Source organism: Hyaena hyaena, unplaced genomic scaffold, assembly GCF_003009895.1.
Source record: "Hyaena hyaena isolate Hyena2069 unplaced genomic scaffold, ASM300989v1 scaffold_109, whole genome shotgun sequence".
NCBI lineage: Eukaryota > Metazoa > Chordata > Mammalia > Carnivora > Hyaenidae > Hyaena > Hyaena hyaena.
The window spans coordinates 2,539,359-2,552,588 of NW_024080740.1; the positions used below are offsets into that span (position 1 = coordinate 2,539,359).

Sequence of the window (13,230 nt, forward strand, 5' to 3'; positions counted from 1 at the left end):
ACACTGTTCCAACATTAAAACTTATTTTTAGTTTCATTTCCATGGGAAGCGTGCACCTCTGCTCTTGATTGATAGATATATTTTGACAGTTAATACAGGTTTACCCAGTCAAGACTTGTTTTAGTCAAAGGTGAAAATGGAAGAGAAAAAAAAATTACTCTGATAGATATCCGTATTTCTCTTTTTATTGCATTCGTTGTCTGACAACAATAATACTCATTGGCAAGAGATTTATTTACACTGACAAATTAAATGTAATCACAGGTATTTTTAGATTGGTCAGAAAAACAGAGGACCATTGTGATATTTTGCTTTGAACGCCTCTGAAAACCAAAGAGTAAGAAATGTCGTTTGAAACAGAACAATCTAGAGAAGTACATATTAACCAAGCACAAGAGAACAATTCAGACGTGGCACTATTGTCTCTTCCATGCAAATGATCACACACCAAAATGTACAAATTAAAAGTTTCAGATAACATGCTATCCATACTTACTGGACTCAAAATAATTTTCAAACAACTCTTTTCCTTTAGTGATATATAAAGAAAGATTAAAATAAATCAACTTCTTACAATGGAAAAGAACTCATTCTCTCGTTTCTCTTTTCAGCTGGCTGGTTTCGTTAGTGATACGCAGCAGATGTACTTACTAGTGGTTTAACTGCGACACCATTAAAAAATACAAAAGCAATGATCGTGATGACCATAAATAATATTAAGGAAAACATATACACACATATACTTAAGGAGTTTTGCAAAGCACTAACTAAACCTCATGTTGTTGGTAGGTGTCATCTAGCTGGAGTGCCTATTAACTCCCCCTTTTCAGGGTAATGTAACTATTTTTTGGCCAATGGTTCTTTCATGGGTGTGTGGATAAAGCAGCTGAAAGAAAGAGAAGGGGACACCTTCCAACAACATAACTCACGCTCAGATCCACTTGCGTTATATTTGGCAATGACCTAACCGTGCTGTCACTCCACAAAAAAAGTAAAGAAATGACCGTGCAATGGCAACACTGCCATCAGAGAGCCGGCAGTTAGTGGTGTAAGCACCACGGCTAGCAAGTGCGTCACTGAAGAGCATGAGCAAATGCACAAGAACACAGGAGTAATTTTTAGCCAAGGAACACTGCGGTCCGCAGTTGAAAATGCCCAAAGCTGCATAAGTTTCTGAGGTTCAACTCAGCAATGTGCAATCTTGACATCAAAGCATTAACTAAACATTGAGGAAACTTTATCTTACTAAAATACCAAGTATCTAATAAATCAATTTTACCAAAATATATAAACATGTAGAAGGATAAGTGCATTTAGTAGAAATACTTACATTAAAAAAATCTCTTAAAATCTTATGAGCCATTCCATGTACACACACACACAGTGGCAATAAGGCTATGATTACTGCTTGGGGTCCTAACTGACAGTACCAAGTTCCATGTACAATATATATATATATTTTATGCCATGTGATTGCAGTGTGTGTGTGTGTGTGTGTGTGTGTGTGTGTGTGTGCATGCGTATGTATGTATGTATGCATGTATGCATGTAAAGTAGAAATATATTCACACATATGTAGCTCTGTACATCTACACACACAGCATGCACATTATTGACAAGTTGCCTCTGGTTCTCTTATTCTTCACCTCTTATTCATTCTTGAATCTCTAGCAGTGTTGGGGTTGGGGCAGGGCCAAGGATTGGAAATCATCACTTTTCTTTCCTTCCCCACTCTAGATCTGGAAGTGGGTCACACACCACTCACGTATGTGAGCCTTCAAGTAACCACCATTCCCTCAACACATCCACACGGACACTCACACACAACCACTTAAAGACCCTCTGTTTACCATAAGGTAGAACTTGATGCTTTTATTTTGCATGGAGAAATTGATTCTGTAAGCTTTTCCCTTGCCCCTTGACTTCCTGGCTGGATCTAGTCTAGGTTGCTACTATAACTTATTCAAATACTACTGGTGCACTGTTGAGTATTATTTTTTCCCCAGTGTTTTGGACCAAGACTAAACTTCCTGAGACTTTAAATACCTAAGACAAATATACTTTTTAAAAAATCTGCCAATACACCCAGGCCGTTTTTCAGGAATGAGTCACTGAAGCACATTCATATTTCTTACAACACTGTTCTCTTTTGAGAATTTACTCCCCACCTCCATTATCATAATAAAACAGCTTCTAGTGGAAAATATGGACATTTTATTTCTGGACTTCATCCTTAAGTGCTCAGCTTCAGAATAGTGTACAGGTAGATCCTTGATCAAAGGTAAATTTGAAAAGATATTTTTAAAAAGCCTGGGCTTTTCTTTTCCATTTCCCCTTTCATTTGGAAAGCACTGAGGACTCAGGCTTAACGAGGCGACCTGAACCAGAGTGCCTGCTGCCCACCAGAGTGAAATGCCCCTCAGCCGAGCCCTGCTGGGACAATAAATTTAACTGCTCAGATGAAATTTGATAATTCTTGAGTGCGTCAACGTAATGAGGGGCTACCACACATCCAGATTAAAGACACTTCTAGAATTGTTGGGACATCTCCCTTTAGGATCTTTGAACACTGGGTTTCTTCTCTTGAAGCTCGGTCTACAGAACCTTTAACATTTATAATTGAGTTCAAATATCCACATAAATGCAGTATTCTATTTACCTTTTAAAAATATAATTTTAATGCACATTAATCCTATTACACAAAAACCTAGTCGAGAATTCTTTGTCTTTAGCCAAAACCATAAGAGCTAATTAGGGGGCTACATCCCACAACCCGTGACGGGAGCTTGGACCTGGAAGAGCTGAAGGGCCAGGTAGGTTTTGGGCTGGAGAGACTATGGGATAAAAGGCAGCAGTGGGAGTTAATTTGGTTCCTCTCCTGTCCTCTCGCCACTTTGTTTCCAACAACAACAAAGAAGCACAAAGCAGGTGTTTCCATTTCAGGCCCCTCAGTGGAATGAGCACTGTCATCTTCGATCATGAACCGCCGTGGGTTAAAAAATGCTTCTCTGACGTTGAGGGCCAGAAATCCATGTCAACCCCAGCTAAAGAGGGATAGCATAGAATGACAGCTTTATTGTCACAAAATTAATGGTGGACTTCATCAGTGTATCAGAATGGGCAACACCAAGTTTCTGCCCTAATGCGTCACTCTGAAGTACACTTGCGATTCAGGGAGGGGAAAAAAAAAAAAAAAAGAATGTGAAAACTATGACATAAGCTATGAGTTACTTGAAGAGAGATGGTTTTAAATAATCTGTTATAAAAACTAAAGTCCTTTAATGGAAAACCCATGCCTAGACATTCAGCTCATACAATGCTCCCTTGTCTATAGCTTGGCCTCACCACACATTCCCTAACCCCCAAAGCATTACCTATACCCCAAAACAATGTGGCTGTTGTTAGAGTCACACTGAGCTGTCATTTAGGGAATATAGTTCATAGTAACCAGATACTCCCTTTTTGTTCACTTTCTGATAAATAAAAAACTGCAAAGTCTTTAAGACTCATGAAGCAACAATTCTGTGTTAAACCATATGGACACTGAAAAGCACTGGCATTAAAGTAGGAGTTGTTGAAGACACTGGAGCCCCAGGGAGGCTTCATGCACTAGAGTCAAGAAAAGAAATAATATGAAAACCAAATGTTCATATGATCTGAGGTCCTGCACTTTGCTTTCATACTCTTTGATCAATCACTTTATATTTTGTCCTTTGCCGGACAGTCAAATCGAGTGCCTTTTACAATTTCAGCAGTTTTAAGTAGCAATAATATTAAAGTAACTCGCTAAGACCTAAAATTACCATAACTTAACAAATTAAAATAGTTATAATACAAACTAAGCGATTTGAGGAATAAGAATTTGGTTTATAATATTTTCAGTTGATCACTGATCTAAACGTTGGAAGTGTACAAAGAAAGTTCAAGAACAGTACTTTTAAGACACTTAAGAAAATGCAATAAATTATGGGCAGAGACTGAGACTTACAGACATTTCCAGTATATACATCCATTTTCAAATAATACCAAAGTGTAAACACAACTTAAAATAATTCTCCTCTATTTCCACTCTTAAAACGAATATAGAGAAAAACTTCCAGTGTGATCCAGATCACCTTTTCTCCCCCAAAGATAAGCAAAAATGGCCAAAATTTACAAGAGCAAGCACTAGTATTCCCAGGTTTTGACTAATTTAGTCTTTTAGTATTAGAGAAGATCTGCTGAATTTTGTAGTTCATGAAGAGTGGTGGTTCCTTGTTTCTCATGACATTAATAAATAGCAAAGCACCACACATCTCAGATATTAACAGAGTATCCAGTATGGCAGTTTCATAATCATTCCCCAAATGAAGATAGTCAGAAAAACATACATGCTGCCTCTGATCCTTGTAAAACACAATATTAACTTATGTCAATGTTTCTGAGTTTTGAATGATCTGTACCAGTGACAGCATAATAAATTTCTAGTTTAGCCAATCCCAGATTTCAGATATTCATTCAAGCAAGCAAAAAAAAAAAAAAAATCACAATGTTCAAAATACACAAAATACAAGATGACGCTATATGGGCAACAGCCCTCTTACATATCTGTGACTTGGAACCTTCAAAAGCCTCCCCCAAGCTCTGTGCATACAACATTTCTAGTGTGAGATATGGACAGAGACTCCATCCCCCCCACTCCCCCCACCATGTAGTAAAGGAAGTAAAATACGAGTCCAAGAATTTGTCTGGCCTCAACTCTTATTTTGGAATTTGTCTCTTGGAAAGTGGATGACCTCGTTTTTACAGCCAATGCAGGAAAGACAACCAGAAACACAAGCATAAAAAGCAAAACAACAACAAACAACAAGCAATCATTTGAAATCTCTCCAGATGAATTTATTTTCTCCTCCTTCTGCCCTAGTCTCCCCTACACTTGAATTAATTTGATGAAATACTGAGACCCTTAATACTGGCTTTAAAATGAGTATTAACTGTCTCCACTGGTAGACTGTATCCTGTGTACTCTCTTAAACAAACTTTAACTGTAAAGTGGAAATCTCTAAAGAATGAAAGAGAATGGCTCAGAAAAACCATTCAAAACATCTCTAAAATGTAACTGTCAGCTCTCCTTTACGGGAACATTCTGTGCGCTCAATAAAATTGCTCCTCCGGTTGAACGTTACTCAAATCTAAATTTTCCCTAACTGGTATTTCTATTTTTCTTAAAAGTACATTTGTTAAAACACTAACTGAGCCCACTTGGGAAATCTTAAGTAGAAAATATGTGACAAGTTCCTGATTGTGTCACAGGCAGGCTGAAGACTAGCCAGAATGTTCCCCAGGAGAGGAAACCTGGAAATGCTGGTTTCCTTAAAAATCAATTTCCTGTTCAATTTGTTGGGGGAAGAAGGAACTACGTTATGTGCGTCAGTATTGCTGAAATACTGACCATGCAGCAGTAGCAAAGTAAACAATGGATCCCAATACCCCATGGCTGCGCTAACGCTGGATTTTTTTCTTTGTTCGGCTAAATCTGAGGATAAATGTTACCCTCAGAACCCCAAGGTAATACCCACATCCACATTCCTAAGGTTTTTTGCTTCCTTCTGGGGTTAACAAAGAACTATAATTCTTTTCTCTCTTTCTGATGCCCGGCAAATAGAAGAGTTCGCTTGCCTTTTCTACACAGGATGTAATCACGTGGCAGAGCACGCCTGTTTCTACAGTGGGGTTGTCTCACTGTCCAGCAACAAAAACGAGGGGGAAACTTTCCCACACACTGGGGTAGATTCTGGAGCCCAGATCTCATGGCAGAGGGGTGTTCTCGGCCACGCAGATATGTGCCATTGCCCAGAATCAGGATTTCCCAGGCCAGAAACTCATGGCCCTCCGGTAATGACACCAGGGGTGTCATGCTTTTGTTGGGCAGGGTAACATCCATTCTCCAAGCAACACAACCCACCCAACACAACACAAGCGCATGGTAAGTAAGAGAGAGAGAAACACAGCTCTGTTGCATCCTTCACAAAGGAGATCCTTGGTGTGGCAAGAAACCAAAGGTGGCTTGGGATTATTTCAGTAGGTGAAAACTAAAATTGTATTCTATTATTGCAGAAAATGCAGTTACGCAACACGTGGTTCCCCCACCTGCCTAGCGCACATCACCCCTGCCCTCAGTTCCTTCATCCTCCTGAGGAGAGTGGGGCACGAAGAAGGGAGACTGGTCTGCCAGAGGGTGCGCGTTACTGCTCACCAGCGCCCTCTGTGGCAGCTGTCATCTTTTCGGTCTTTTTAGACTTCCTCTGCATTTGCTCTTGTTCCTTCCTCCTCAGCTTTTCTCTCTGTTTTTCCATTTTCTCTTGGGCCTTCCGAGCCTTCTCTAGAGATACCTTCATTTCCTTCAGTTTTTTTTTGATCACTGCTCGGTCCTGGGATGACGTCATTCCCAGAGCCTAGGAAGGAAATACATAAACAAATGGAATTTGAAAACCAGTGGCCTCTCTGCTCAGGAAGAGGTTGATATCACAGTATGTTCAAATTCAAGAACTAATTTAAACATAACCAAAGAGGTATAAAACGAGGAAGAGCGGATTACATTTGCCAAAAATTTCCACACATGGGGTTGGGCTTTATTTTTTCTTTGAAGTTCCTAGCCTAGGAGGATCTAAACCCCATTAAGTAAGTGCTTTCCAAACTGGTAATTAATGAGTGAATGAATTTTAAAAAGGGGGCACAGTTGTGCTTCCCCAACCTTTGGGCTGTAGACATTTACAAGCAAAAGTACTGCTAAACTCATCAATATTTCTAAAAGATAGGAGTGGGCACCTGCTGCCAGAGAGGCCTCCAAGAAGGGCAGGGAGAATGAAATGGCTTCCTTTTTGCCAATGTAATCATTTACAATGAGGACCAAAAATGTCTTTGAGGCCGGAAGGCTCATGTCAGCATGACTAGCCATTTTCTCCCCGTAGGCAGACCTATAAAGGAATCCTGTTAATGAGGAGGCTGCTCGATGAGCTTGGAATTCAGAATAAGGGGAGTTGGTAACGTACTTTAAATGTTTCATGACCTTCAGAATCAACAGCGGGATGCATCCATCTCCCCAACAGGGACAGCCTTGTCAATGGGGCCTTCATATTCACAGACTATTGATTGATCTCTAACCTTTTCAAGACTGTCAGGAGATACTCATCTGCCCTTCAGCCCAGCAGGGGGCTGAGGCTGGGGGTGGAGAGCCGAATGGAAGTTCTTTTTGCCCTTTTCCACAGGGGTAGGTGCCCCCTCAGTCTCGAAAAGGGATGGACTGGACAGGTGAAATGAGAGTGGGATGGAGTGGGGAAACACATGGCATGCACATAGTTGGGGAAGAACATTCTGTGGAGAATATCATCCCCGTATTGGAGAGGTGTGCAGGGAAGAGTGGGGGTGGAGAAGAAATGAATAAAGAAGGAAAAATCCATGGATCTAGGTTTTAACTCTAATGTGATGAAAGAGAGTCCACATTGGCCACTATCACAACTCACACTCCACAGGAAGTCAGTAGAGTGCATCCATGCACCATGTGTTGCGAGGTGGAAGCAATGGAGTGAGTCCCTAGCTCCCCTACTTGGCAGCCTACTTAGTCTGACTTAGAATCCTTGCTGACCTTCCGAAACTTCATTTACTACTCAGAAATAATGTAACGTCCTTTCTGCCGACCGTTGATGAGAATTACCTCTCAGAGATGCAGAATGCTCTTCTCTAATGAAAACATTGTAGGTGCTATGAGCAATACAAATCATACCTGGTAACCTAACACAGACATAGAATTCTTTACCTTAAGTTTATTTCCATCCAACTGCAGGAGTTGCTCTCCAGTGATGTTTTGGGCACTGAATTCAGATACATACTGCTCCAGATTTAGGCTCATTAGCCAGTGAGAAACCTGCTGCACGCTCCATTCATGAACGGCCCGAGTCTGACACTGACTGTGTTTGGGAGACTGTCCATCATCAAGGATCTGAGGTAGGAATGTTACGCAGTGTTGTTAAAGGACCAAAATGCTAGGTCTCAGCGCGGCTTATTATGCTATCAAAAGGAATCCCTTGCCTCCTAGAGCCACATTTATTTTTAAACCATAAAATGATAAATCTAATGGTTCTCGGTGTGTGTGTTTGACACACACACACACACACACACACGTCGTTATTGCCTACATTGTTTAGGTAATTGGAAATTTAAAAATTCCCCCAGATAAAGTGGCATTCTTAATGTAGGATGTTATATATTGAAAAATACACTCCAATGTTGCAAGTCTTTACGCTAGAACACTCTGGAAAGATTATTAGATGCAGAAAACAAGTATTTCGTTAATCTGTATATGCAACACATCACTCTGCATGTAGCCTCGGATAAGACATTAGAGATATGTAAAAATACATTTAAAAATATTGAGGTATCTTTCCCTTAGAAGAGGACAGCATTAGGTCCTCAGGCATTCTTAGGGGACATTTCACAGCCGTGATTTCATGTGAGCAGCAAGCGAACCTGTGGGGAAGGCAGGGCAGGTCATGTCCATAATGACTTTTAATAAATGAGCGAAGTGAGGCTCAGCAAGTCTACGGATCTGTCCGAGATCACGCAGCTAGGAATTGGAAGAGCTGGTTTATTCCACATTGTAGGCTCTGCCCAGTGCAGAACATCACTTTTAATAGTGCAGAGGGCAGCTTGGTCCCTAGCACCTCTAAGCTGAGAGGTGATGAAGATGAAGATAGGTCTGGGAGGAGAGACAAGGGTCACCTCGGGCCACACTGACAAGGGGATGGGGTAAGCTGAGATGAAGGCAAAGGAGGTGGAACAGAATGGACCGTGGCAGGGTAATGGTGATGCGGAATCAGTCGAGGGACTCTGGGGGTAGAATGTGGCGATCCTCTTGACTCAGAAACATCTTTTAAACTTAGATCAAGACAAGGGCAGAGAGTGAAACTATTTAGGACAAGGAAATTCTCCACCACAGACACCAGTGTTCTTGTATTGTTTGAGTTTTAAATCATTTTGTGGAGAGAGAAGGGGTTTGAACAATACCACACAAGCCACCACACGCAGCCCATTGATAGCTCACCTCGTCATCTATCATATCCAGGCTCTGAGTGAGGGAGCAACAAAGGAACCAAAAAGAAAAGTGTTATAGAAATAGGAGACACAACATACACAGTACAAAGTTTTAAAATTAAAATCACGCCAAGCCTGAAGAGTATGGGCAGAAACATTTAAGAGAAAAAAAAGTTTCATTAAACAAAAGTCATGTTAGAAAGAAATAACTTAGAACAAACATTTGGAACAACAGTATCTTTATTTACAGTGCCTCTCTCCCTCCCACCCCCTGCCCTAAATAATGGTATTTCTTTCCTCTCCTTACCTCTTGGGACACTAAGTCAATCACTAATGTAATTTCCTGCTTCTCTGTACACATTTATCTTCTGGGAATTCTTGGCAATGCTAATTTGACCCTGGCTTCCAAATAGATGATTCTCACCCAGTTTTCCTTCCTTTTGGGAACTGTATATCTCTCTCCATCTCTACCACAAAGGCTCTCAATGAGGGGCCATGCCCTACTCAGAGGGAATATCAGAGCCTGGGGGCAGGGGTGATGGTGGGGGAGGCAAGGGAGAAAGGGGATGGAGAGTCCATAGACCTTGCTGGTCTCTGAACTGTTCCCTGTGTGTGCTCTCTAGTGCCCAGGCTCCCGTCCCCACCCCTCTGGTTAGCGTCATCTCAATTAAATCAGAGAAAGGTGGAGGAGGTCCTTGGAGAGCTTCAAGGACTCGGAAACAGTCCTTTGTCTTAATGTTGAGATACAGAGGGAGAGAAGTCGTGATTTCCTATCCAACATGAAACCGTGATCCCAATGATTTATGTACAAAGCCTACTTAAGAACACCTTCCTGGTGGTGGGTGACAAGGACAGTGGGGGAATCTGAGCGCCATGAGCATACCTCATCTGACGACAGCGCTAAGGACTGGGAGAGTCCTGTGGTTTTGGGTTCTGCTCCTAGGCCGCTCAGGTCTGCCGAACTGGTGCTGCTGGGACTGAAGTCATCGTTGAAGGTAAAATTCTGTAAAAATAAATGAAGCTCAGTGTTACATGAACACAGTGAGTGAACCAGAGGTAGGTGTATCTGCAAGTTTTAAAAAGCTTCTCTTTAAGTAATCTTAGGAGAAATTCACATTTGGTTTGGTGATGACCTTCAAGTGGCAGTGGTTGAGAACACTGTGCCGTTTGCAACTGACAGGGAATTCTGGGTGCTTTCTCCATCAGACGAAAGGACAGGTGTCTTGGAGAAATGATTCTTCAATCCCTCTTCAAGGATACGACATTCATTATCCTCTGTGACTGCTCAGAGGAGTCATATTCATAGGCCTATCTTCTTTAACCCTAATTGTGATGAGTAACCGTGCAAGTAAAAATACAAGATGGTGTGGAGAGCCTGAGTTATTAGGAACAGATGGCCATCCATATTAGAAAGGTAGCTTGAGCACCCCCTGGGAAGGATCACTTGCTGTTGGCCATGATAAATGCTGTGAGAAATGGCAGCTCCTCCCCTGGATATAACCTTCATGATGATGAGTTCTGGGGGAGGTCACAGTCTGACAAGACACTAGTCGTTACATGCTAAAATGCAACTCTCACACAGCATCAGCAGAGCACCAAAGAGGCTACAGAACAGATACACTTTCCAAATGATCACCTAGGGGTGGTGGCATTGGGCAGGGGTGAGGTGGGGAGCGGTGTAAACAAAACTTCCCCAGATCTTCATTAATGTGTTCCGTGGATATTACAGTCAAATATGGTCACAATGACCACACAGCTGCATTTGTAAAAATACCTTAAGCCAAATCTGGAGGCTCTCCAGTGCAAGATAATGGTAGAGTTATTCAAACTACATTTAGATTTCTCAGATCCAATACAGAAAATGTTACAAGATCAGACTGATCGACTGCTGCCAAAACTTCTTTTGCTACTATTTCTAGAATGACTGGCTTCCTAGGAACTCTTAAGTGCTTGGCCAACACCATCTTGTTTCATATTCCACTTCCTTAGGAATTGGACGGTTAGGTTTACATTAGGTTCCCTTGCCACTGGGTTCAGTCGGTTGTCAAAAATCAATACCATGCCAGAGGCTGGAGAAGTCAGTTCCAGACAAATCCCAAGGTCTGCAAAAACTTCAGACACGCAGACTAAATCCGGGAACGTGGAGCCAGGCTAGTAGAACATTTAAGCAGGAGAGCATGTAACACAGCACATCACTATTTGATACTGTCAACAGAGATACAACCCTAAACCCCGCCAAAACCTTGTGAGCTGTTGACCTCAAGAAAAGAGTTAAATTCAAGTAACATTAATCACACATTTCTGTTTGAGAAGGAAAAGCAAACACAGATAAAAGGAGACCAAACAACATGTGAAAGTTAGCCACCGTATGTGTTTCAATAAAATGTTAGATAAGGTTTGCAGCGTCATGCTGGAAATAACCATCATGCATTTAAAAATAAACAATGTCCATGTCTTATACTTTCTACTTCTGCTAAAGTTAAAGAACTTTGGTGATGCGATTATAAGTTTTTCAACATGGAAGTTTGATTTAAAGGAAGAAATAGGTAAGGGTGCTATGTCAGCATTGGTTTGTTTTAAAGAGTTTCATTTAGATATATTGAACACATATTCAGTCCCAAATTTATTTGTTTACCAGTAAATCTTGAGGAACGCAGTAAAAATAGTCTTGTAATGTAATTTAAAGTGGAATACTGGTAAACAGATCTATCATACTGGTCCATGACTCAAATGCATCTTTCCCAGCATGGCTTAACTGTCAAACTGAGATTAAACAGCAGTATGTGAAAAGACAGGCAAATCAAAGATTAACGTACAATCTAGAATGGAACAGAATTAAAGAAGGTGATGGTTAACTGAGGCTTTCTTTCTCCCCACACAAGAAATACCATGCACGGTTTATTGCAGTGTTATCACATTGGTTTCTCGGGTCCAGAGTAAACAAACAAGTTGAGAACGTTTTCCAAAGACTGAAGAGGAGGAAGGATTTGGGGTTTTCTTGTTTGCTTTTTAAATCCATGTGTTGTCTACCTTGGACCCCTTTTTATCTGAAATTAGAGTTTCAGGAGAAGGTTGATGGGGACTTGTAGGTGAAGGCAGGTTTCTGAAGGAATAGGATCCTTTTCGGCTTTCATTAAACCACGAGAAAGGCATGCATGGTGAGCGGGTGGTGGCCTGCGCTGTGGGGGATGGCTTCAGTTTCCAGTGTTCCAGCCTGCCTCTGAAGATCCTGTATTACAAAATAAACGGACATGTTAGACAAAGAAAGGGCAGATGTAACACTTGTTGAACTGAATTCTGATGGGACTCTCAATAAAGTTTGAAGTAAGAGTATGAGAAATTGTTCTACACAACAGAGGAAAAATTTTTGCATTTTTTTACTAGGGCATTAAGTTTAGTAGCTATCTTGTTTGAACTGAAATAGATTCTAGAACCATGGCCAACATTTTCTTTCTTCTTTTTTTTTCTTTTAAGTTGCACAGAGCCCCATGTGGGGCTCAAACTCACAAACCCCGAGATCACGATCCGAACCGAAACTGAGAGTCAGATGCTTAACCAACAAAGCCACGTGGGTGCCCCACGGTCCACACTTTCATATAGCTATTGCCATAATGAATTCTTATCAAATTTGCCTCATAAATGGATGTGGACGAATTAAAGTCAGGGAGGGGCACCATCTTTCTAGAACTGTTTTGAGGTTAACCATCACAGCAGTCCCCTTATTTGGGTGAGGCAGCAGTGCCTTACCATTGGTGTCATTAGCTCTTAGCCAGCATTCTTTCCTGGCCTCCACTGCACTCATGCTGCCTAGAGTCTGAGACTTTGGAAAATGATGTATTTAAATAATTTGGAAATTCCAGGGTTTATGATACTTGAAGCAGAACATATCCCTTATTGGTTTTTCTTCACAATCTGAGTGCCTTTTCCCAGGAGGAGACCAGGCCACAAGTCTTAACACCCTACGTGGAGGCCTAGGACCTGCCACCTCTTGAGTACATGGCCTCGGGCTTTCTCTTAGCCTCTATTTCCTCCTCCATAAGAGGCAAATATTTTATGTATCTCCTATGTAGTTGTTAAGAATTACATGAGATAGTATGTGTGAAAGGGCTTGGGAGACTGAACTATCAAGGTCTGTGGTTATTGTTTAGCATTGAAAGGATT

General features: G+C 41.2%; 1 protein-coding gene across 9 annotated transcripts in view; it reads right to left on the reverse strand.

Moving 5' to 3' along the window:
- Positions 1-13,230, reverse strand: part of PPP1R9A (protein phosphatase 1 regulatory subunit 9A) — a 321,771-nt gene that overhangs the window by 1,408 nt on the left and 307,133 nt on the right. For 3 of the 9 annotated variants that reach the window (XM_039236230.1, XM_039236233.1, XM_039236229.1), the window contains 5 exons: positions 12,100-12,298; positions 9,953-10,072; positions 9,080-9,103; positions 7,796-7,978; positions 6,236-6,434 (listed from right to left, as the gene is read on the reverse strand). In XM_039236230.1, coding sequence (XP_039092161.1) covers positions 6,236-6,434; positions 7,796-7,978; positions 9,080-9,103; positions 9,953-10,072; positions 12,100-12,298 — 725 coding nt within the window. Of the gene's footprint in view, positions 1-163; positions 6,435-7,795; positions 7,979-9,079; positions 9,104-9,952; positions 10,073-12,099; positions 12,299-13,230 lie in introns of those variants that run through there. The other 6 variants (XM_039236232.1, XM_039236235.1, XM_039236231.1 and 3 more) reach the window with 6 other exon arrangements.